Source organism: Crinia signifera, chromosome 6 (genome assembly GCF_055691185.1).
Source record: "Crinia signifera chromosome 6, ASM5569118v1, whole genome shotgun sequence".
Lineage (NCBI taxonomy): Eukaryota > Metazoa > Chordata > Amphibia > Anura > Myobatrachidae > Crinia > Crinia signifera.
In genome coordinates, this window is record NC_139222.1 from 80,744,502 (window position 1) to 80,770,939 (window position 26,438).

The 26,438-nt window shown below is 43.3% G+C and overlaps 1 protein-coding gene across 1 annotated transcript in view; it reads left to right on the top strand.

The window, feature by feature from the left end:
* Positions 1 to 486: 486 nt before the first annotated feature.
* LOC146007743 (microsomal triglyceride transfer protein-like) overlaps positions 487 to 26,438 on the top strand; it is a 119,290-nt gene continuing 93,338 nt past the window's right edge. Inside the window, exons 1-3 of the mRNA XM_083146326.1 lie at positions 487 to 721; positions 21,156 to 21,343; positions 24,243 to 24,377. Of these exons, the coding sequence (XP_083002452.1) occupies positions 649 to 721; positions 21,156 to 21,343; positions 24,243 to 24,377 (396 nt within the window). The 5' untranslated portion in view covers positions 487 to 648. The remainder of the gene's footprint in view (positions 722 to 21,155; positions 21,344 to 24,242; positions 24,378 to 26,438) is intronic.

Sequence of the window (26,438 nt, forward strand, 5' to 3'; positions counted from 1 at the left end):
GTATGAGGAGAATATACAAACTCTGCACAGTTAGAGCCATGGTTGGGATCGAACTCATGTCCTCAGAGCTGTGAGGCAGTAATGCTAACCATTACACCATTTGTGCTGCCCCAATATATTTACCCAAATCTAAGATGTAGCGCATGTGCTGGGAACCAGGGCCAGCTGGAGAGATGTGTAGGGAAGCAGGGAGAGAGGCTGGCAGTGGTTACAGGCAGCAGAGGAAGTTGCCAGACTCTCACCCCTTCTCTTCCTCCTCCTCCTGCAGCTGATGCTCCTACAGAAGAAATGATGAATGAGGGAGGAGGAGGGGGGAGTACAAGCACCCACTGACCACCAGTGATGTAATATAAGATCCTGGGAGGGGTTTTATCAGGACTTTTACTTTTCTAAAGCTTGTGTCAATCTGATCAATGATTAAAGAAGGGGCTGGGTGAGCAGGGAGCAAAGTAGAACATGCTACCTTATATCAGCAGTGACAACAGCAAGGAGGCTCCTCTTTGCCCCGTCTTTTCTCTGGGAGAGACCTCTGTGCAACATTTCCCTGATCCTGCACAGCAGCCAACACTGGGTCCTGCATAGCAATGGCTGCAGCTCTCATTTAGTTTATGCCAGATTCCTCTCCTGAACTCTGAGCCTCTGTGCACTATGGCTTTCGGATCCCAGATGAAAGTGTTGCACTTACAGTCCCTCCTCTGCCTTCTCTGCTACATTACTCAGGGTAAGTGTCAAGCTAACCTAATTATAGTGTCACTTACATGTCTCTAGTCTGTGTAGAAACACTGAGAACTGATGTCATAAGACTATAACTGTGGGGTTACCTCCCACCGGTACAGGATGTCAATTACACACCGTGGGCCAGATGTACTAAGCTTCAAAAATCGAAAAAGAGGAAAGTGTTAAATTACTAGCCAACTAGCTCTCAACTGTAATCTTAAGCTCACTGTAGAACCTTCATCCTACCACACCATTATTTGATGGTTAAAGGCTTTTGGCAGCTGTAAATTAAAGGGGGATAGATCACCAGCATGTTTGTCGACAGTCATTAGGTTGACATGCAGGGAGGTCGACATGAGTCTAAGTCGACATGGGTTAGGTCGACATAGGGGTAGGTCGACAGTTACAAGTCGACATGGGTTTTTTCACATTTTTCTTTTTCCCGAATGTCAACACAGTCGACATGGAAACTGAAACATAGCACCGCGTCCCCTCGCATGACTCACTGTGCTCACCATGCTTCGGGCACACTATTTTATTCTCCCACCACGCCCTAGTGCAGTGATGGCTAACCGTCACACTCCAGCTGTTGTTGAACTATACATCCCAGATCGTGACTACCGAGGCGCTCTCCCTCCTCCCATTGATCAGAAATATACATGGGCTGAAAACTTCAGATACATATTTTTACATATATGTATTCAAAGTAATCAGCCCTGTTTCCGTCAGTGTCCGCGACTGAAATGCTTGGGCGGCACAACACCCATGACTAGGTAGAAAGCGTGCATCTTTCAGCTTCAAGTTGGGCAGGTATACTGATGTAGTAACCCCGCCTACTGTTATGCTGGCCCTGCCTATTTTGATTTGGTGCTGCCCACATGAGGCCACCTCCCAGAAATTTTCCAGGGCCACTTTTGGTCCCCAATCCGCCCCTGGCTTCCTTCCTAACTTTGTCTGTCAGCCTCCCTGTGTCTGTAAGCTTTCCTGAGTCTATCAGACCCCCCAATGTCTCTCGGCATCCCCATGTCTTCCAGCCTTCTTCTTTGTGTTTGATTACCTAAATGTCTCTTCGCACCCCCCTAGTATGCCTCCCCTGTCACTCATCCACCTCCCAGTGAGCTCTTAATCCCTCAACTGCCGCAGGCACCTGGACCATGCAGCTTGGACCACTTAATAACACTGCGTGGCACTGAGCCCGAAGTCACAGTAGAGCCATGCTGGGTCCTATGCCTGGTTGCTGCACCTGGGTTAGCCACCATCTTCGCCCATACGAAATCCAGCAGCAAGTATACCAACAACACACAGCAAAAACTGTAGCAGTTTCTCCCCCCCCCCCCCCATACCAAATCTAGCAGCAATTACACTCTTTCCCCCCACCCCCAACAACACAAACAGCAGTTACACCACCCCCCCCCCCCCCCTTACCAAGTACCCAAATCTAGCAGCAGCTACACGGACCCCCCCCCCCCCCCCCCACACACACACACACACACACACAAAGCAACAAGTGATTTTCAAACTAGGGGGAAGATTCTCTAAGCTAAAAATGCGGTAAAAACCCCGTTATCTGGGTTTTTACCGCATTTTGGGATGCTGTAAGCATCCCCAGCCAGGTTACCGCGGCGGGGGGCATCGCCAGAAAAATCTGGTGATGCCCCATAGAAGCCAATTGGCTTCTACCGCATCCCACCGCCACACCGCAACGACCCACCGCTGCCCCGCATGGACCCCCGCTGCCCACAGAGCTGTGATGCCCGGACCTGTGACCTCCTCCCTGCACTGATCCTATTCCGGGTGCAGGGAGGAGGAGAGCCCAGCCATAAGCGTGCGCACGGGGGGTGCCAGGGGTGCACAGGCACCTCCTAATGATCGGGCACCCCCCCCCCCCCCCCGCACGATTGCAGCCAGATAGACCCCATGGCTGCTTGGAGGAGCAAGCGCCAGCGGGGTCTGTGGTGGGCACCGACGCCTGTGAAGGACAGGCTGTGTATTTACTTATCGCGCTGCCCTCTGCTCCGGGTCCCGGGAGTCCTAGTTGCTGCTGATTGACAGCATATAGGGTGCCGGCGCCGTATAGGACAGGACAGCTGAGCGACGGCTCAGCTGTCCAATTACATCTGACACAGCAGCCTGCGGCTCAGTGATTGGCTGAGCACGCAGGCTGCAGAGAGAAGGAAGGAGGCGTGGCCGTGGACCTGCAGGAGTCGTTGTGCACAGACTGTCTGCCTCACCAAGCATCTACATAAGTGAAAGTAAGGCAGGCAGCACTTTTACATTTACAAGCACAGTAAGAGTTTGTGTGTATATATATATATATATATATATATATATATATATATATATATATATATATATATACACACATACTGTACTTACATATATATAACCCCCCCTTGCTCTTCCCAGCCTTTCCTTCCTTTGCCCCCCCCCCCAACTCTTCCCTCTGTCTATGTTGCCCCTCCATCCATTAGTCTGTCCCCCAATATGGTATTTTGTCCCCATCTGTCTATTACCCCCCCATCCATCCATCTGTGCTTGCCCCTCCCCTGGTCCATCTGTCTATCTATATTGTTCTATCTGTCCATCTTTGCCCCCGTCTGTCCTGTGTTATATAATATGTAATGGGCATTACGGTGTGTGTGTCATAATGTGTAATGGGCATCACATGTATCAAATAATGTGTAATAATGTGTAATGGGCACGAGGGTGTGTGGCATAATGTGTAATGGGCATGATGGTCTGAGACATAATGGGCATCATGGTGTGAGGCACAACATCTAATGGGTATCACGGTGTGAGGCGCACTTGTAATGGGTATCACGGTGTGAGGCGCAACATGTAATGGGCATTATGGTGTGTGGCATAACGTGTAATGGGCATCACTTGTGTCAAATAATGTGTAATAATGTGTAATGGGCATCACGGTGTGTGGCATAATGTGTAATGGGCATCACGGTCTGAGACGTAATGGGCATAACCGTGTGAGGCACAACATATAATGGGCATTATGGCATGTGGTATACTATGTAATGTCTGTGTGACGTGTAATAGGCATTACGGTGTAAATTTTCGGCGCGCGCACTGTCCCTATGGTCCCTATTAGGTCCCATGGTGCACCCTCTAATAAAATGGGCTGCGCACGCCTATGAGCCCAGCGCAGCAGCAGCAGCGCCGGGTGTGGGAGGGAGGGGGGAGCCGCCGGGACCTGCTGGGTCCTGGCGACTCTCACTGCAAAGGACAGCTCTTAACGCAAGAGCTATCCTTTGCGATAATTATCGCATATGTTAGAACATATGCGATAATTATATTTGCGATGGGCGGCGAAGGGGGGCGGAGATTCTTAGAGAATCTCCCCCTAGGTCATTTCGGGGCTGTTTTTCATACAGCTTTTGAAGTATGTCAGGATGTCTACCACTTCTTTAGATATGTCCTTCTATATTTATAAAGTGTTATTTGTGTGAAATTCCCTGAAAACAGGTTCTATCAGGGCTACAAAGCCTCCAGATTAACAAAGCTCTCCACCCTCTTGGATTTCGCATTGACAGGACCATCTTTAAGTATAGGCACACTGCACAGGTGTCCCCTTTGAGTAGGTGCAGGTGGTGGTAACTAATACCGCTTTCAGACATCCTCCAAAATCCTGTGTTTTTGCTCATGAATGTGCATCAACCAGGGATTTTGTTGTCTGAAAGGCATCAACCCTGCAATTAACCTGCGTTTTTACCGGGTCTTTCTTGCCGGATTGGCAGCATGGGTTAAGTATGATGCGAGCTTGGAATTTGATCTCTGACTGCATGAAAACAGTTTTAATTGGCCAGGAGGGGCTGTGTGATGCCTGCTGATCAGTGGTGTAACTTGAAATTTTGTGCCCCCCAGCCAAAAAAGTCTCTTGTGCCCCAGCCCCAACTTTAATTCTATATATTATTTTTTAACCTACATGCTCGTTGCCGGGGGTTTCTTTCTCCTTACCAGAGGTTTTTTGCTCGGTGACAAGGGTTAAATGTGGTTACATGCTCTAACCCAGGGGTTATATACTCAGGGTATGGAGGAAGGAAAACTGTACATGGGGAACTCAAGCTGTCACTGCCCGCCACAAGGTAGCGTTCACATTGATTACGGCTATACAGAGCGTCTATTGGCTGCTGAGTATACAGCTACTTATGGCTACCTATGGTGTTCTAGTACGGTTTGGCTCCTGCTCTCCCGCTGACCGCAAATCCCTTCAGAGAGTGTTATCACTGGCAAGCAAAATAATTGGGGTTGCTTTACCTAGTATCCAACATGTACAGTATATGGAAATCGGCTCCTCTCAAAGGCAAAGAGTATTTTGAGGGATCCTTTGCACTCTAGTAGAGAACTGTTCTCTTTATTGCCATCGAACAAGAGATACCATTCAATCTTTTGTAGAACAAGATGGTTTAGAGAGAGTTTCTTCCCAGTGGCAATTCGTACTCTGAATTATTAGTGGGAAATAGTTGGATTTAAGCATGGTCCTATATTCTGATTATTTTTATTTGTTCTTCTACTCTGTACTGTTCACATTTGAATTTCATAAAGTGTTTATTGCATGTGGGCATTTCATGATAATAAATAAATAAATATATATATATATATATATATATATATATATATATATATATATATATATTATATGTATGACGTGCGCTGCACGGCCAAGGAATAGCTTCATATCAGGTACCCAGTGCTAAAACAGACAATGGTGCCCTATACTTGTCACTTTCACAGCGCTACATATAGAACTACCCCACTAGTGCCGCTTACACTCAGAATGCCATCACTAGTGACCTTTTGCCTCTGACTACAGTGGGTGGGGGATGAGAGGAACCTGACATCTGGACCCTTCAAGGCTTTTGACCGGGTTTTCACAATCTGGGTGCCACCCAGTAAGAACTGCAAGTGATCACTGCTGCTGTCTTCATGCTGTGCCCTAGCCGCCCAGCCCCAGCGGCTGACACTTCGTCTGTCTCCCCACCTTCCAGATTAACTCAGGAACTGTTACGGCCACCGCGACTGCTGCTGAGTTACTAAACATCCTGTCTTGTGGAAGGAGTCAGTGGTGGCAGGCGCACCTCGCTAGTGCCCCGCAGACCCCACCGACGCTGGCTCCCACAAGCGACAGCAAGGTCTGCAACACCATTGTTACGCCACTGCTGCTGATGAAATCAACAGTAGCAGCCTGAGCGGCACGGATGCCACACAGGAGAGGAACACAGAGCTATGCAGTGAGTGCCAGTGCCAGTGAAGAGACTGACATTCTGTTTATCATGACTTATTGGAAAGAGAATGAGGTCCTTGAGCTAGTACATGCAAGGGGTGAGGAGTAAATAAAAGCCGAAATAACAGGCACTGTTAAGGATGCCATGATCTATGGCAACATTGCAAAAGATCCTGTCGACCAGGGTTGAAGGCACAACACTATACCAAGGTCCATGACCACAATCAAAATTACAGTAGGATGGAGTGGCCCTTATATGATTTGTGCTGTACCATTTTTGGCCATACAGCACTATCCCATTGCCCTATCTTCATCTAGTGGTGCTGTCTGCAATACCATCAGCCACAGCTTCATCGTCTCAAGAGTGCAGTCAGCAGAGCCTATGATCCAGATGTTAATTGAGATGTCACGGTCATCGATCCAAATGCGGCCACAGATGGACAGCATAGTCGCTGAGCTAGCGGGATGAGTCCCAACCACAGACACAGGGAGACAAGCCTACCCTATGCAAACACAGTAAGTTACTTGTATTAACATTAATAAAAACTCAGTTTTGCTGTTTTAAATAATCTGATGTACATATTTTGTAATTATTGGTTCAAGTGTTACCTTGTTAAAGTCTGGTCTCGGGGACACACACACACATCCAGCCTTGTTAAAGTTCCAGGGTGTTAATATTAAACTGTGTCTGTTGCTGCGTTCTACTAGTGCTAGGGTATGGTAACTGGAAGCACATATGCATTAATATTGCAGTTTGTTCTGTCTGTCCAATTTACACTCAATGGTTACCCCATTGTAACCTTTGAGATGCTAAAAAATGTTTCTTTGTTTTTCAGTTTACATGGTCCCAACTCCTAAGAAAAGAAAAACCAAAATATAGGCAGCTGCAAGAGCCATGACCAATATCATTTGCGAGCAACTATGTGAGCTGGATTTGGATTGGCAGGGCCAAGAGGCTGCAGGATTCAACCATTTATGGAAAATGAATGTGAACTACAGAGGAATTTGCTAACAAAAATGGTAGCTGTGCGGGATGAGATCCGTATCGAAAACCGTGATTTCCTACGTCAACTATTTACCTAAATGTGCTCAACACCCCAATTTACAAATCACGTCCATTCTGACCAACAATCGCCTTCTCACACCTCATTTGGTCCAAGTTTGCACGGCAAACCCAGTCTCCCACATCTTTTGGGCCAACATCCCACTATGCTCAGCAAACCCAGTCTCACACCCTTTTTTGGTGCTACTCCCCAGTAAAAGCAGCAAGACCAGTCTCCCACCTCCCTTGTACTGACATCCAATTATACACATAAAAGGTCACTCTACCTCAGCTTTGTCTGAGAATACATTAAATAATGGTCAGAGGTGTCCAGCATTTGGAACTTACCAAGTACTACTCTAGAAGATTCTACTCCCAGCAATAGTCCACAGTATTTAAATCTTTAATTTATACTGTGCTCATAAATATGTATTTTCCAGTGCTTCCCAAACTGTGTGCCGTGGCACCCCGGGTGCCTTGGGAACCTTGCAGGTTGGTGGTCCATTATGGCCAATGTAACTGCCAAAAACAGTGCCAGTACCTGCCAATCATAAAATATGTTGACAAATAACTTCCCCTCTACATAATTAAACCTAAAGAGGACATATGAACACTATTTATTTAATTCATATGTTTTTCTTAATTTCCCAATAACAAACTTTTGGCCTAGGGGTGCCATGTATAAAATTCTGATACTATAGGGTGCCTTGATTTGAAAAAGTTTGCAAACCACTGGTTTATTGGGAGAGTATGGTACCCATTAGTTTGTTTAGTTTGTAAATTGGGTATGTTTGTACTTAAAATTTGCTGATTTGCATATATGCGCATAATTATGAGTACCTCATAGACCATGGCGTCATGAAAACTAGTATTTTGCACAGCAATATGCAGCACTTGTTTGTTGTGGCTAATGTGGGTGTAATGCATCTGTTATTCCTAAATAGGCTCGTACAATGCTATGTATGCCCTCATACTTGTTAGTATCTCATACACCATGGGAGTTATTCTGGTTGGTTTGGATCCTCCGTGTGACCATCAAATGATGTGGGTTTTCCCCCATAGGCTGAAAATGGATGTTTGGCAGCAAATGCAAATGGCGGGCAATCAAAAAATGACACGCAGCACTGCGAACAAAGCAGCACTGCGTGTCAACCAGAATACCCCCCCCCCCCCCCCCCCCATGAGTGTTCAACTTGTTTGGAAGATCTATGTCATACTGTATGTGAAGAGTTCCACACATGTTTTATTAATTTGATCAAAAAACTTTTTTAGTTTAATAAACATTGTTTGAAAAGGAAAGCTGGTGTGGTATTTATTTGTATGTAATACCATTGTATTTACAATTGTGGTTAAGATAACTCATGAGGCGTTATGAGAACTTTGCCCAAAAGGGGAACAGGAACACTCCCAACCGGCTCCTCCAGGTTGTCCCACTCTTCCAAGTATTAAACCCTCTGCATCTCACAGATGTTATGCAAAACACAGCAAGCTGCAAAAAACATCATTGCATTTTTTTTAGATGGTGCCAACGTCCCTTCAGCCATCCTGATGCTTTCTCCACCACCATTCAGGCAGAACTTAGGGTATGAGTGTTGTGGAACTTCTCTGGTAAAAACTAAACATGCTAGCTGTAGTCTTTCTCCAGCCACCAACATAATGGGTGCACAGCATCCCTAATTAAGTGCACTGGTACCTCCACACCACCCACAAACTTTGATTTATATAATTAAAAATAATGGTAAAATTATTTGCATAATGGAGCTGATATCAATACTAGTATCCGGGCAATATTTTTGCATATTATGGGTGGCATGTAATAAGGTGTGAGAATCGGTGAGAGACTTTGTGAGTGTTTTCCCTTATATATTTTTTAACCCTTTGAGTTCCAACATCTTCATGAGAGATGTGCAAAATGTCAGCTAATAATGCCAGCGTCCCTCAGATAGATATATATATATATATATATATATATATATATATATATATATATATATATATATATATATATATATATATATATATATATATATATATATAAATAAATAAACATATGTTCTCACATGCACCATGATAAAGGGACCTAGTGGTCTCAAAAAAAAAAACGTCGGGATAGCTGCCTGCTGTGTCTTTATTTCGCATGCCCTCTACATAACTGTCTGTGCATTAAGTCAGCTAGGAGGGCACGACTTGCAACTAATTCCCTTGGAGGGAGAATTCATCTGCTATTTATTGTGGAGTGCCGTCCCGGGACACTGTATATGTATGTATGTGTGTGTGTGTGTGTGTGTGTGTGTGTGTGTGTGTGTGTGTGTGTGTGTGTGTGTGTGTATATATATATATATATATATATATATATATATATATATATATATATATATATATATATATATTATTGAATAATTAAAGGCCAGCATAACAAAATGAATAGCAAAAGATAGCAAAAAAAGCTGTATTTAATAATAAAGGTGGACACACCAGCATATCAAAAAAATAGTCCATATACATATTACCAGGTCCAAACAACAGCGTGGTAAAAGCAGCATGGTGGTCCACCTAGAGGGTCACTGATGCCCGACGGCCGTTTCGGTGTGCTATCACCGTCCTCAGGAGCATAAGTGACCCTTCTAGGAGACCGGATATAAATAGCGTGTATCATTAACAAAATACCTGACACCTGTGTGCTCGTCTGTCACTGATTCCCTGTAGCTACTCGTGTCCAAGCAACGTACCAAAGCTTGGAGGTGCGGCCAGGATCTGACGTGACGCTGTTTCCGGCTTTCGCCGTACATAGCGTCGTCTCCATGGCAACCTCATAACAAACAGCGGGGGACACCGACGTCATAAACACGTCGCCGGGCTGGGTGGGAACCAGCTTCGGCGTCCGTTATCATGGAAACGGGTCTCACTTGGCTGTATCCGCAGCACGTCAGTGAAGTGCAGGCATCCCCAACTATAAAGCCGAGTGACACCGCAATCACCAACGGTGCAGGAAAAATAAGTGCTGTCGACATAGAAAGTTTGACAGGCTGGAAGCCTGTTTCACCTCTCGTCGATGGGCACAATTTAAGTGGGAAAAATGGACAGAGCTGCGGGTTAGATCAAGATTTGCACTTAAGGTCATTGGTGAAAATAATAATAAAGAAATAAATAAATACACACAAAATATATTCCAAATCAAGCACCAAAGGCATCATCATGTTGATAATCATAAGAGTATTAGTCCTGATTAAAGGAAACAATGTAGGGATTGTTCTTCATTGAGTCCATTGGGTGAGGTACAATTCAGTAAGTTGATCCAATAACACTCTCTCCGAAGTAACAAATTACCACGGTCCCCCCCTCTCCTCAACGGGGGTATGTGGTCCAGGGGTTGGAAACGGAAGTCCTTTAAGGTATGTCCAAAATTATGAAAATGCTTAGCGACTGGTGGAGTACTGTTATCGATGGAACTTCTAGCCTTCTTTATGGATGACCGATGCATAGCAATTCTTTCTTTGGCAGTCCTGATAGTCTTGCCGATATATATCATTTTACATGGACAAATTATGGCATAAACCACAAATCGACTGTCACAATCAAGATGAAAACGTATAGGATAAGTCCTGGATGTCTTAGGTTCTGTAAAGACAGGTGAGGTTATCATATGTTGACAATTGACGCATTTGGTACACCTGAAACTACCATTGATCGGACTAAGCCAACCGAATTTCTTTTTGGGTAACAGATCAGATTTTGCAACAAGATTTTTGACATTATTACTCTTCTTATAACAGAACATTGGAAACTTGTCACAGAATTTACTCATGGTGTCATCAGCTTGTAAAATATGCCAATGATTCTGTATAACTTCTCTAATCTTTTTAGAGGCTATGGAGTAAGTACTTACAAAGGTTAATCTATCATTAAGATTGTCTTTAGTGGCAGACACCAGAGATTGTTCCTGTGACAAGTTTTTACAATGAGTGATAGCATCCTGTATTTCATGTTCAGGGTAACCCCTGTCAATAAATCTGTCACCCATCTCAATAAGAGCCGCGGTCAATATACTGTCGTCTGATGTAATTCGTCTAACCCTGAGAAGTTGTGACAGTGGCAAGCCCCTCTTTAACGGCATAGGATGAAAACTATCTGCCATTAATAAGGTATTTTTGTCTGTCGGTTTTCTGTAAATCTGAGTCGCCAATATACCATCTGTCAAAGTCACACCAACGTCAAGAAAGCTAATGTAGCGGTCACTATAAGCCATTGTAAAGCGTATGGTGGTGTCCAACGCATTCAGATAATCCACAAAAGACGTAAGGCGATCAGCACCGCCAGTCCACACCATGAAGAGGTCGTCAATATATCTCACGTAAAAAAACACAAAAGGTGAAAATTGATCATGTGACATAATGTGTTGATTCTCATACATGTGCATATACAGGTTGGCATAGGCTGGGGCCATGTTTGACCCCATAGCCGTGCCCTGCAGCTGTAAAAAAAAATTATTTTCAAACAAAAAATAATTTTTGGTCAACACAATTTCCATGAGTAAAAGTAAAAAATTAATATTGGGACCCCCATAGTGTGGACTGGCGGTGATCAGGGCCCTCACAGCATCTAAGCCATCTTTGTGTATAATATTAGTGTAAAGGCTGGATACGTCCAGTGTCACTAGTAAAGCATTTGATGGTATATTAGTCAAATTTTTTAATTTTAATATGAAATCCGTGGTATCGCGTAAATAATACGCGGTGTTCTGGACCACTGGCTGGAGCCAAAAGTCGATATATTGGGACAACGGTTGACAAATTGAACCACATGAAGAGACTATGGGTCGGCCAGGGGGTTTAATTAAGGTTTTGTGAATTTTAGGTAATATATACAGGATGGGGATGCGGGGATGGGTCTGAGTCAAAAAATAAGCAGTGGTCTCATCTAACCAGTTGTTGCCTAACCCCAAGGAGATTATAGAATCTATCTCTTTTTTGTAACTATACGTGGGGTCATAGGTCAAACATTTATAACAACTGGAATCTGATAACTGTCTTTGTATTTCTGATACATAGTCGCATCTATTTAAGATAACCACCCCGCCCCCCTTATCAGCGGGGCGGATGGTTATCTCCTGATTGGAACCTAGACTTCGGAGCGCTAGATTTTGTTGTTTAGATAAATTGGAATATGAGATTTTTTGGTGACCAATATAATCAAGGGTATCCCTTTTAACTAAATTAATAAAGATCTCAATAGAGGGATTGGAATAGGGTGGCTCAAAGGTGCTTTTAGACTTAAACTGATTGATGGGTTTATCAGATGGGGGGGTTTTTGCAAAAAAGTTTTTTAATTTCAACAGTCTGTGAAATCGATATAATTCGACTTCGAAGTCAAAGGGTCTTTGTTTAAAGGTCCTAACAAAGGATAAGCCCTTACTAAGCACTTCCAGCTCGTCAGTGTTAGGAATGTAGTTGGACAAATTAAAAACTACTGTTTCCCTTTGTTCCGTCCTTTCTGTCTTTTTCCTAAACTTAACTCCTCCCCTCCTAGTAGTTCTCCTCCTTGGCCCTTGTACTTGGACCGGGTAACGCTGCCCTTTGGAAAAACCCGTTTCCCTGATTGGTCTGAATCACTAGCAGAGGTGTGCGTATCTATGTCAGTGAAATCTCTATCCTGGCGTCCTGTTCGTCTGCGTCTCGTCCTAAAGTTCTCCCTCCAATTGGGTTTAGAATTGTCATTACCCAATACCCAACCATAAACCCGCATATCCCTATAGTCATCCTTGACAACCTTGTACTTGCTTTTTTTAAAGGCTAGTAAGTCGGTACGGAAGGCAGTGATGGAGTCTTCCAACCTAACTGTCATGTCACCCGTTGGTTCATTTTTCAAAAGTTCTAAACCCAAATTTTCACAAGTAATAATTTCCTGATCTAATATTTCCAAATCAGCATTAACCTGCTCAATGACTAATAGAATCAATTGGAATGAACAATCATTTAGGATTTGGCACCATTGTTTACAGAAGTTGCTATTGGTTCTCCCTATTGTGGGCTGATTTCGTATTCTAAAGCCTCGAGGTATCATTTTATCCTTATAATATTGTGAAAGCGTGAGACCATGTAGGGTCAATTCCACCTTCCTCTTCTTCAGCTTTAGCAAATCAGCATAAACCTCAGTAGCAGTGTCCACATCAAAAGCTAGCGACTCTGTATTGGTGAAAAGAATCCTGGCTTCATCCTTACTATCGAATCTTTTGATTCCAGTCAAAGCATCAGGCAAAGCATTGGTATCATCCATAATTGTAATTCTCAAGGCCAATAGGTGCCACCAAAGAAGCAAGTAACACAAAAAAATGTGAAAAATATCAAAAAAAGAGAAACTGTCTCTTTAAAAAAGTTTAAAAAGCGAGGTGCAATCTGCATAATAATGTTGAATATCCCAATGGCAGTTAGCACACTTCATTCACATCATCCGGGGAAATGCTGAAGCCACATAAATGTGATGTAGTGAATAATTAAAGGCCAGCATAACAAAATGAATAGCAAAAGATAGCAAAAAAAGCTGTATTTAATAATAAAGGTGGACACACCAGCATATCAAAAAAATAGTCCATATACATATTACCAGGTCCAAACAACAGCGTGGTAAAAGCAGCATGGTGGTCCACCTAGAGGGTCACTGATGCCCGACGGCCGTTTCGGTGTGCTATCACCGTCCTCAGGAGCATAAGTGACCCTTCTAGGAGACCGGATATAAATAGCGTGTATCATTAACAAAATACCTGACACCTGTGTGCTCGTCTGTCACTGATTCCCTGTAGCTACTCGTGTCCAAGCAACGTACCAAAGCTTGGAGGTGCGGCCAGGATCTGACGTGACGCTGTTTCCGGCTTTCGCCGTACATAGCGTCGTCTCCATGGCAACCTCATAACAAACAGCGGGGGACACCGACGTCATAAACACGTCGCCGGGCTGGGTGGGAACCAGCTTCGGCGTCCGTTATCATGGAAACGGGTCTCACTTGGCTGTATCCGCAGCACGTCAGTGAAGTGCAGGCATCCCCAACTATAAAGCCGAGTGACACCGCAATCACCAACGGTGCAGGAAAAATAAGTGCTGTCGACATAGAAAGTTTGACAGGCTGGAAGCCTGTTTCACCTCTCGTCGATGGGCACAATTTAAGTGGGAAAAATGGACAGAGCTGCGGGTTAGATCAAGATTTGCACTTAAGGTCATTGGTGAAAATAATAATAAAGAAATAAATAAATACACACAAAATATATTCCAAATCAAGCACCAAAGGCATCGAGGAACATCATCATGTTGATAATCATAAGAGTATTAGTCCTGATTAAAGGAAACAATGTAGGGATTGTTCTTCATTGAGTCCATTGGGTGAGGTACAATTCAGTAAGTTGATCCAATAACACTCTCTCCGAAGTAACAAATTACCACGGTCCCCCCCTCTCCTCAACGGGGGTATGTGGTCCAGGGGTTGGAAACGGAAGTCCTTTAAGGTATGTCCAAAATTATGAAAATGCTTAGCGACTGGTGGAGTACTGTTATCGATGGAACTTCTAGCCTTCTTTATGGATGACCGATGCATAGCAATTCTTTCTTTGGCAGTCCTGATAGTCTTGCCGATATATATCATTTTACATGGACAAATTATGGCATAAACCACAAATCGACTGTCACAATCAAGATGAAAACGTATAGGATAAGTCCTGGATGTCTTAGGTTCTGTAAAGACAGGTGAGGTTATCATATGTTGACAATTGACGCATTTGGTACACCTGAAACTACCATTGATCGGACTAAGCCAACCGAATTTCTTTTTGGGTAACAGATCAGATTTTGCAACAAGATTTTTGACATTATTACTCTTCTTATAGAACTTTTAGAAGTTATTTTAGAAGTTTAGAACTTTTGAAAAATGAACCAACGGGTGACATGACAGTTAGGTTGGAAGACTCCATCACTGCCTTCCGTACCGACTTACTAGCCTTTAAAAAAAGCAAGTACAAGGTTGTCAAGGATGACTATAGGGATATGCGGGTTTATGGTTGGGTATTGGGTAATGACAATTCTAAACCCAATTGGAGGGAGAACTTTAGGACGAGACGCAGACGAACAGGACGCCAGGATAGAGATTTCACTGACATAGATACGCACACCTCTGCTAGTGATTCAGACCAATCAGGGAAACGGGTTTTTCCAAAGGGCAGCGTTACCCGGTCCAAGTACAAGGGCCAAGGAGGAGAACTACTAGGAGGGGAGGAGTTAAGTTTAGGAAAAAGACAGAAAGGACGGAACAAAGGGAAACAGTAGTTTTTAATTTGTCCAACTACATTCCTAACACTGACGAGCTGGAAGTGCTTAGTAAGGGCTTATCCTTTGTTAGGACCTTTAAACAAAGACCCTTTGACTTCGAAGTCGAATTATATCGATTTCACAGACTGTTGAAATTAAAAAACTTTTTTGCAAAAACCCCCCCATCTGATAAACCCATCAATCAGTTTAAGTCTAAAAGCACCTTTGAGCCACCCTATTCCAATCCCTCTATTGAGATCTTTATTAATTTAGTTAAAAGGGATACCCTTGATTATATTGGTCACCAAAAAATCTCATATTCCAATTTATCTAAACAACAAAATCTAGCGCTCCGAAGTCTAGGTTCCAATCAGGAGATAACCATCCGCCCCGCTGATAAGGGGGGCGGGGTGGTTATCTTAAATAGATGCGACTATGTATCAGAAATACAAAGACAGTTATCAGATTCCAGTTGTTATAAATGTTTGACCTATGACCCCACGTATAGTTACAAAAAAGAGATAGATTCTATAATCTCCTTGGGCTTAGGCAACAACTGGTTAGATGAGACCACTGCTTATTTTTTGACTCAGACCCATCCCCGCATCCCCATCCTGTATATATTACCTAAAATTCACAAAACCTTAATTAAACCCCCTGGCCGACCCATAGTCTCTTCATGTGGTTCAATTTGTCAACCGTTGTCCCAATATATCGACTTTTGGCTCCAGCCAGTGGTCCAGAACACCGCGTATTATTTACGCGATACCACAGATTTCATATTAAAATTAAAAAATTTGACTAATATACCATCAAATGCTTTACTAGTGACACTGGACGTATCCAGCCTTTACACTAATATTATACACAAAAGATGGCTTAGATGCTGTGAGGGCCCTGATCACCGCCAGTCCACACTATGGGGGTCCCAATATTAATTTTTTACTTTTACTCATGGAAATTGTGTTGACCAAAAATTATTTTTTGTTTGAAAATAAATTTTTTTTACAGCTGCAGGGCACGGCTATGGGGTCAAACATGGCCCCAGCCTATGCCAACCTGTATATGCACATGTATGAGAATCAACACATTATGTCACATGATCAATTTTCACCTTTTGTGTTTTTTTACGTGAGATATATTGACGACCTCTTCATGGTGTGGACTGGCGGTGCTGATCGCCTTACGTCTTTTGTGGATTATCTGAATGCGTTGGACACCACATACGCTTTACAATGGCTTATAGTGACCGCTACATTAGCTTTCTTGACGTTGGTGTGACTTTGACAGATGGTATATTGGCGACTCAGATTTACAGAAAACCGACAGACAAAAATACCTTATTAATGGCAGATAGTTTTCATCCTATGCCGTTAAAGAGGGGCTTGCCACTGTCACAACTTCTCAGGGTTAGACGAATTACATCAGACGACAGTATATTGACCGCGGCTCTTATTGAGATGGGTGACAGATTTATTAACAGGGGTTACCCTGAACATGAAATACAGGATGCTATCACTCATTGTAAAAACTTGTCACAGGAACAATCTCTGGTGTCTGCCACTAAAGACAATCTTAATGATAGATTAACCTTTGTAAGTACTTACTCCATAGCCTCTAAAAAGATTAGAGAAGTTATACAGAATCATTGGCATATTTTACAAGCTGATGACACCATGAGTAAATTCTGTGACAAGTTTCCAATGTTCTGTTATAAGAAGAGTAATAATGTCAAAAATCTTGTTGCAAAATCTGATCTGTTACCCAAAAAGAAATTCGGTTGGCTTAGTCCGATCAATGGTAGTTTCAGGTGTACCAAATGCGTCAATTGTCAACATATGATAACCTCACCTGTCTTTACAGAACCTAAGACATCCAGGACTTATCCTATACGTTTTCATCTTGATTGTGACAGTCGATTTGTGGTTTATGCCATAATTTGTCCATGTAAAATGATATATATCGGCAAGACTATCAGGACTGCCAAAGAAAGAATTGCTATGCATCGGTCATCCATAAAGAAGGCTAGAAGTTCCATCGATAACAGTACTCCACCAGTCGCTAAGCATTTTCATAATTTTGGACATACCTTAAAGGACTTCCGTTTCCAACCCCTGGACCACATACCCCCGTTGAGGAGAGGGGGGGACCGTGGTAATTTGTTACTTCGGAGAGAGTGTTATTGGATCAACTTACTGAATTGTACCTCACCCAATGGACTCAATGAAGAACAATCCCTACATTGTTTCCTTTAATCAGGACTAATACTCTTATGATTATCAACATGATGATGTTCCTCGATGCCTTTGGTGCTTGATTTGGAATATATTTTGTGTGTATTTATTTATTTCTTTATTATTATTTTCACCAATGACCTTAAGTGCAAATCTTGATCTAACCCGCAGCTCTGTCCATTTTTCCCACTTAAATTGTGCCCATCGACGAGAGGTGAAACAGGCTTCCAGCCTGTCAAACTTTCTATGTCGACAGCACTTATTTTTCCTGCACCGTTGGTGATTGCGGTGTCACTCGGCTTTATAGTTGGGGATGCCTGCACTTCACTGACGTGCTGCGGATACAGCCAAGTGAGACCCGTTTCCATGATAACGGACGCCGAAGCTGGTTCCCACCCAGCCCGGCGACGTGTTTATGACGTCGGTGTCCCCCGCTGTTTGTTATGAGGTTGCCATGGAGACGACGCTATGTACGGCGAAAGCCGGAAACAGCGTCACGTCAGATCCTGGCCGCACCTCCAAGCTTTGGTACGTTGCTTGGACACGAGTAGCTACAGGGAATCAGTGACAGACGAGCACACAGGTGTCAGGTATTTTGTTAATGATACACGCTATTTATATCCGGTCTCCTAGAAGGGTCACTTATGCTCCTGAGGACGGTGATAGCACACCGAAACGGCCGTCGGGCATCAGTGACCCTCTAGGTGGACCACCATGCTGCTTTTACCACGCTGTTGTTTGGACCTGGTAATATGTATATGGACTATTTTTTTGATATGCTGGTGTGTCCACCTTTATTATTAAATACAGCTTTTTTTGCTATCTTTTGCTATTCATTTTGTTATGCTGGCCTTTAATTATTCACTACATCACATTTATGTGGCTTCAGCATTTCCCCGGATGATGTGAATGAAGTGTGCTAACTGCCATTGGGATATATATATATATATATATATATATATATATATATATATATATATATATATATATATATATATATATATATATATATATATATATATATATATTATAGAAAAGAACAGACTATTGTTTGCGCCCTATAGGTCAGCTGCACTTTACAAAACCTCCCTGTTAGCGGACGATAGAGTGGGATAGAAATGGTAAGAAAAAAAGTAAAGTGCGCTACTTTCACCTCAATGGACAGTTGTTTTTATATAAATACAACTATTGATAAAAAAAACTATTTTTTTATTAAATCAATTCAGAATTCAGCATATCAGACACAGTGATTTTCAATCCGTTTCATAAAAAGATGGGAACAGACCAACACGTTTCGTCACTGAAGTGACTTCATCAGGGGTACTGGTTCCAACACCTTTAAATCGCACGGCGTGGGATTGGACCTTTATTGGCACCTCAACGTTCAAATTACGTCACATGAAGAGAGTTTTGTAAAACAAACAGTGTTGTATGATGTCAAATTGCACCTAACTGGTGGGTTGTATGATGTCAAATTGCACCTAACTGGTGGGTTGTATGATGTCGAATTGCACCTAACTGGTGGGTTGTATGATGTCAAATTGCACCTAACTGGTGGGTTGTATGATGTCAAATTGCACCACTATGGAATTCGCTCCTCAGTCTCCAGTGTCTGAATATCTGTATTGACAAATGGATGGTGCTATGGAGTGGTGTGCAAGGGGGTCTCGAACAAGCACCTGGGGTTTTGCTAAAGAGAATATCCTGGGTCTGAGCAGGGATACAGTACCCCAGGTTTTATGTCTGAAACCAGGCATATATCACAGCAGCAAAACAGCATTCTCTACCAGCTTCCCAGCCTGCAGTTAGACAGTGAATGGCTGCCAGCATGCTGATTGGTGAATAAATGCAGCTATCCACCAATCCTGGTGCTGACAGCCATTCGCCATATGGAAGCATGTGGAAAGATGGCATATGACTGCAGGCAGGGCATGTTATGAGTTTTTTTTTTTTAATTGGTTCCAGTTAATAGGTCCGGATGCATTACTTTGCCCAGGGCCTACAGTGCTGTTGATATGCCCCTGTGCATTAGCTGTTGGACTCAAACCCAGAATAAGTATGTTAGCATTATGCTATCACACTACTTCCAGCTCTTCTCTTGTACATGCTCTCGGTAAATTTGAGTGAAAATATGAATTTTCACTTTGTGAATTTTCATGAAGTATAATTATCAGATCTACATTACAATGCACATTGTAATAAATATGCTCCAGAAAAAACACCAACAAATCTTGCTAAAAGCATTTTAGTCTAGTGCAGTACACGTTCATATTCTTCTGATTTTCATTAAATTTTAAGAAAAATAATCAAAACTCCAAAAAGAAAACCTAAACATGTGGGTAATAAAAGCACCTATGTATCCAGGTCCTAAATGAAGATTATAAAGTTTAATTGTCTATTTTTTTTTTTTTCAGTTCTATGCTGGGTTATTGTTTAAATGATGACCAGAGTCCAAGTGCAAAGTGTGTAATGGTGCAGTTGGCGTTATCCTAGCCCCAATGCCGTCTGCAAAGTGCTGCTATGTTGTAATCAAATTCTGTCCTCATACAATTCACTGGGGAAGTAGACAGTATCCATAATGGTAACCTGATTGAGCTGTCTAAAATAAAATAGAGACACCTACAAGAGCCATTGCAAGGTCTTCAGCAATGGAGGACGGTCATTGGGTCATCAGCATGTTAGTCTACAGTCATTAGGTCCACACCATTAGATCGACATGCATTTAGGTCAACATGAGTCTAGGTCTACAGGGTCATTAGGTCGACATGGGTTAGGTCAACAGTCAAAAGGTCAACATGAGGTTTTTCACATTTTTTTTGGAGCCGACATGGGTGTGGTGGGAGAATAAAATAGTGTGCCCGAAGCATGGCAAGTCCAGCGAGCCATGCAAGGGGACGCGGTGCTACGTTTCAGTGTCTGTGTCGACATTCGAAAAAAAAAAAACCTATGTTGACCTTTTGACTGTCAACAAAATACATGTCGATCTAATGACCCTGCCGACATAACCCATGTCGACCTAGACTCATGTTGATTTAATGGTGTCGACCTAATGACGGCCGACCAACATTGTGGTGACCTAATGATCCATACCCTCAGCAACTGCATACACATATGCAGTACCAACACAGAAACGGGGAACATAGACTCCCTGAGTCACACAGACTGGAGGCAAGAGCAGCTAAGCTGGCATCATGTCTTATGCATTTGTGAACACAGCTGAAAGCAGGAACATGCCCCCTTAAAGGCCTTGTGGCACAACCTTAGTGCATAATTGCCCACTCTCCTATCGCTTCTGGGATATTGGGCAACACTATAATATCCCGGTAGTTCTCCGTTTATATGTATATTTGTACATGTAGGAGGCTGATGACCAATGTACTGTAGTCATAGCCGTCCCCGAAACCATACCCCACAAACCTCGTTACGCATTCGCACAATGATTAGAACAATCTAGATAAGTCAAGATAGTTATATTCCATTTGAATTAAAAATACATAAATCATTAGGATGCTAGTACCCCTAACAGGTATCTGAGGTCAGGGCGCTTTAAATATTGTTCAAAATTTAACAAATTTAAAGTTTGAATGAATAATGCTACTGTAGATTATGTTTACCTTTGTATCATACTTTGGTTACAGGATACTCAGGAATTCCACTCTTCCAACCAGAAACCACTTACCAGTATGACTACACAGTAAATTTAATGGTTGCACATGTTTCCCAACCATCAATGCCAAGAACCAGGCTAGAGCTTCATGCTACAGTAGATGCATACCTCCTGTGGAGGAACAAGAGCCAGCCAGAGGAGCAGCTTGTATCTTTACAGGTATGTGCTTTTTCTGTGTATTGTATAAATGGCTATTACACATTACAATCGGTACTTGTTTCCTAGCACGGCGCCTGTCGGGTCCCATCGCATACCTTAACTTAAGGTATGCGATGGGACCCGACCGACCCGATTTTCGGGCTTTAAAGACGTTTTTAATACACTTTAAAAATTGGTCGCATCGCATGCCAATATAATGGCATGCGATGCGACGCAACCGACCCGATTTTACATTGGACCCAATGTTAAATGCCCCCCCCCCCCCCATTGTAAACGCAATGCCACGATCAATGTCAACCCGAAGCGTGGCGAGCGCAGCGGTACGCGTCCTCTGACCTTTTCATACCACACTATCCACGTTGGTGTGGAGTTTATTTTATATGGTGTGGCGAGCGCAGCGAGGCGAGCGGACGCGTAATACGTCTGAAGTAATGCGCATCCCCTCGCGGGGCTCGCTGCGCTCACCACGCTTCGGGGTCGGTGACTCGCTGCGCTCGTCACACGTTGATCGTGGCGTGGCGTTAACAATGGGGGGACTTTTTTTACATAGAAATTACCCATCAGAGTGGGTATACAATGAAAAATGGGGTCTGGGGAGCATCTAAAATTGGGGCCAATGCAAAAATCGGGTCTCATACGATGCGATCGACCCGATTTTTGCGACCCGATTTCATACAATTAAAATCGGTGGCGCCCTGCTAGGAAACAAGTACCTTAGAATCTTTTTTTTTTTTTTCTGTGCAGAATGAAGTAAAAATAAAGTTAGAAAAATGGCAAATATTTGTCTTTGTTGTTGTAACATAATGGGGCAGATTTATTAAGCTTGGGAGAAGAGATAAACTGGAGATAAAGGGGCAGATGTATGATGTGTCGTTATGGGGGAGAAGGGGTATCAGCGCACGTTATGTGCACTGATACCGCTTCTCCCCCATGTATGATGTGGCCGGGATGCGATAATGGACAGGGGCGCTATGCTCCCCTGTCCATATCGGCGCTGCTATCAAAATGATAGCAGGCCGAATGTATGAACGGTCAGCATCGCTGACCGTTCCGCACGAAGCCTGCTTTGGCTTCGCCAGCATCAGGCTGGCGAAGCCCTATCTAAACAGCAGGGACAGCGCTGTCCCTGCTGTCAGCTGTGGGCTGCGCTGGGGATCTCGCGTGAACAGCGAGATCCCGCGCATGCCCAGTGCGGCCGGCCGGGGGACAGGAGATAGCGCATTAGTATTAACTGATGCGCTATCTCCAGAAAGGGACATCGCCGAAAGGGGGAGTTAACGCTCCCCCGCTTCGGCAGACAAGATGTTAATACATCTTGTCGATGTCCCTTCCTGCTTCGCCTCGCTATTGAGGCGAAGCAGGAAGTATCATAGCTGCGCTTATCGCGCAGCTATGATACATCTGCCCCAAAGTGGAGAAAAGGTAAAAGGAGATAAAGCACCAGCCAATCAACTCCCAACTGTCTTTTTCAAACACAGCTGTTTGGCTGGTGCGTTATCTTCTTTTACCTTTTTTCAGCTTTATCTCCAGTTTATCTTTTCTCCAAGCTTAATAAATCTGCCCCATAGTATTTTATAGTGTGTCACAAAGGTTCTGCAGTGCCTTAACTAAGAGTTGTGAAATAATATTGGGGGAAATTTACTAAGATGTGTATTCTACTTCACATATGATGTTGCTATGGTAGTCAGGATCTGATTGGTTGCCCATAGCAACATCACATGTGAAGTATAATACATATCTTAGTAAATTTCCCCCAGTGTGTATTATTTATATTCTTGATCCCTAAAGCTGGAGCGGAATCCGAGTCAGTGAGGCTGGGTGCCAGAGTTGGGCCCTCTCTGGGCTGAGGTCCATGCCGTAGCTCCCTATAGTCGAGGCTTACCTCCTCCTTTGAGGCTCCTCCCTGGGGATCCACTGCTGTTGGGTTTCGCTCAGAGCTGGAGCATTGAATGGGGGCAGTCAATAGGTTGACCACTATTGGTCAGTGGTTCACAATCTTTTTTGAGTCCCGGAACCCTAGAGCAGGCATGTCCAAACTGTGGCCCTCCACAAAATTGCAGAATAAATATAACATTAATTAGATTGTGTTTATAGGTGATTCTTAGGTCCAGTTATGTGGTAAAGTGCAGGATTTGCTTCTGTTTGTACACATTTTATGATTGGCAGCAACCAGAACTGGTTTTGCCCAAAAATAATTAACCATAAATAATTTGTATTGATCCTGGTCCAAGTGTCTCAAGGCACCCCAGGGAGCCACAGCACACCGTTTTGGAACCACTAGACTACAGTAGGTTGATGCCTAAGAATGGTTGACATACCCTAGGTCAACATAAGATTATGGTCGACATAGTCAACATGAATAAGGTCGACATGAGTTCACTTTTTTTGGTGTCTTCAACATGGACATTGTATAAATGTACCGCATCCCCTCGCATGGCTCACTGCACTTGCCATGTTTCGGGCACTGTGCCTCGCTGCGCTCAGCACACTATTGCATTCTCACTCAATGCCCACTTGGATAGTAAATTATGAAAAAGTTAAAAACTCATCTCAACCGTAAGCTTGTGACTGTCGACCTAGACATTGTCGAACCAGGGACCGTCTTATTCAAATACATACAAATGAAAACAGTACAACAGTAGGGCATTGTCAGATGGGCCTCCTCCATGGGGCGGACACACGTCTACAGTTTAGTTCACTCTCCTTTGTAATGATGTAAATGTCAGCATTTCCTTGCTTAGATGACAGATAATATTTCTAAATTCAATGTAGCCTTTCTAGACTTTCCTGATTGTACAGTATATATATTTATACTGGCAAACGCCATGAAATCATGTTCTGCTTAACTATTAATTAGGCTAAAAACCACCTATTTGTGTGTATTTTTTGCTATTTCTAGATAAAAGATATTCATTTTCGCAATAAAGCAAGTTATATTCCCGGCACTGAAGAGGATTTAGACACCCAACATCTGACAGATGCTGAGAAGGGCAACTTGGAATTCCCGGTTCTCTTTCACTGGAACACTGGCAAGGTATAGTAGAGTGCCCATAGGACTACATGTACACACAAGTTCATAACTTGAAACCAAGAAATTCATAATAGTGTATGTTCCAGCACCCTGCATCTTCCAAAACCCGTGCAGTTCCTCTTCGCTGCCTGGGGTGTCAGACTCTTCTGCGGTGCTTCTAGCACAGTGTGGTCTGTATTTCAGCACTGATATGCAGACCAGGCCTGTGATAGAAGCACCACAGGTGAGAGTGACACACCAAGCAGGATAAAAGAACTGCACAGGATTTGATAGATGCAGGGTGCTAGAATAAACCCTAAATAATGAAATAATGATATGTACATGTGTTTGCAGTACCTTTAGTAAGACTTAGTGCAGTCCTATACTGTTCTGTGGGCTAAAGTCCTATACATGAGAATTGTATCACCGACAGGTGGTGGGGCAGGTACAAAGCTAGTAGACCATCCTAGGAGGCATGACCGTAGCAGATTATGGTGGCAGCAAATAGTGCTCCACCCTGATCTGCAAGCCCAGGTGAGCCGCAGGGCTTAGGGTCCAAGTCATACCTGATCACTGCGTATTTTCTGAGCCCAGCAATCAGGGAAACGCCGACCGCACTCCGCTCACCTATGTGCACGGCTGCAAATGCGATCGCAGCCATGCACAGGAGGGGAAAACCATTCACAAACACTAACCATTGGAGTGTTTTGTCCACTGGATGCAGCACTGGGTAAGCCAGGACTTACTCAGTGCTGTGATGGTCATGGGTAGAAGGAGGACATCAGCGAGGACATTGCTGGGACACTCCCAGAAAATGCTGCAATACTGCCTCACCTTGCAAGCATCCAGCAACAGCTAGCCATCACTGGCTGCCGTCGCATGGATGGCTCAAGTATGCGAACAGTAGATACTTGCCATGGTCACAGCAATCCTACGCTGCATGCGCAGAAGACACAGCACCAGAAGCTGCGTATACAAACTCACTAGAACAAACACTGAAGTATTAAGTTAAAAGCTTGGGAAATGCATTGCAACAACTATCCTTTGTAATCTCCAGGGCAAAACTGAGATACTGTATTCAGGATGAATAATAATTCCTGAATGCAATTCTAAGGTACAGTAATACTGTAGCGATACAAAATATTCTGGGAGATGCATAGAGGTGACCACTAGATGGCAGTTAAACACTGCACAAGAAAGGCAATGTGATACGTGTACAGTGAGTCTTATGTTTAGCACATCTGCAGTCTGCACCATGCACTTATAGGAAGTTGCAATTGACACATGTAAGAGAAAATATTACACAGGAACAAACCTGCAGCTAGAAACATTTTCTTTATACCGGATGTGGGGAACAGGTTAGTGTGGAATTGTGTATGATGCTGCCACAATGTTACAACCTGGACACTGATATAACTTAAAAATGATACACAAATGATTTAATATTTTAAACAAAGTGTATTGTATTGGGTATGGATCATAGGATAGACAGACATTTGGTCGACATGACTGAATGTCGACATGGCAAAAGGTCATTATTATTATATTTATATTTATAAGGTGCCACAAGTGGTACGCAGTGCCATACATATAGAACACATTAGCACAGTACAGGGTACACAGAACTTCGACATAACACAAATAAAGCACAATTCTTAGTACACAATACAGCTGAGATATAGGGAAGTGAATGAGAATAGATGCAGGTATAGATTGTAGGTGAGTAAAGGGCCCAACATACGCAGACATTTGAGCCAGAGATTCATAACGGGATATTCATCACAAGAGATTTCATACCCTCAGATAATAAGCCACATAAAGAGAGATTTGTGTCAGAGATTCAGCATGGGAGGTTTTTAAATCTGTCACAACTGTCACAGAAAAGTGACGTAAAACACTGCATTTCATCACAAAAATAATGTTATATGGTATAGTAACTACAGGGACTAGTCAGCATAGGCCTAAAGGTGCCCATAGACGGTCCATTCCCGGACCGTCCGTTTTGTACTATGCGATGCGCGCTCCCGCGCATCACATAGTACGGTACAAAAAGTATGTGCTGCACATACTTTTTGTACTAGCTAA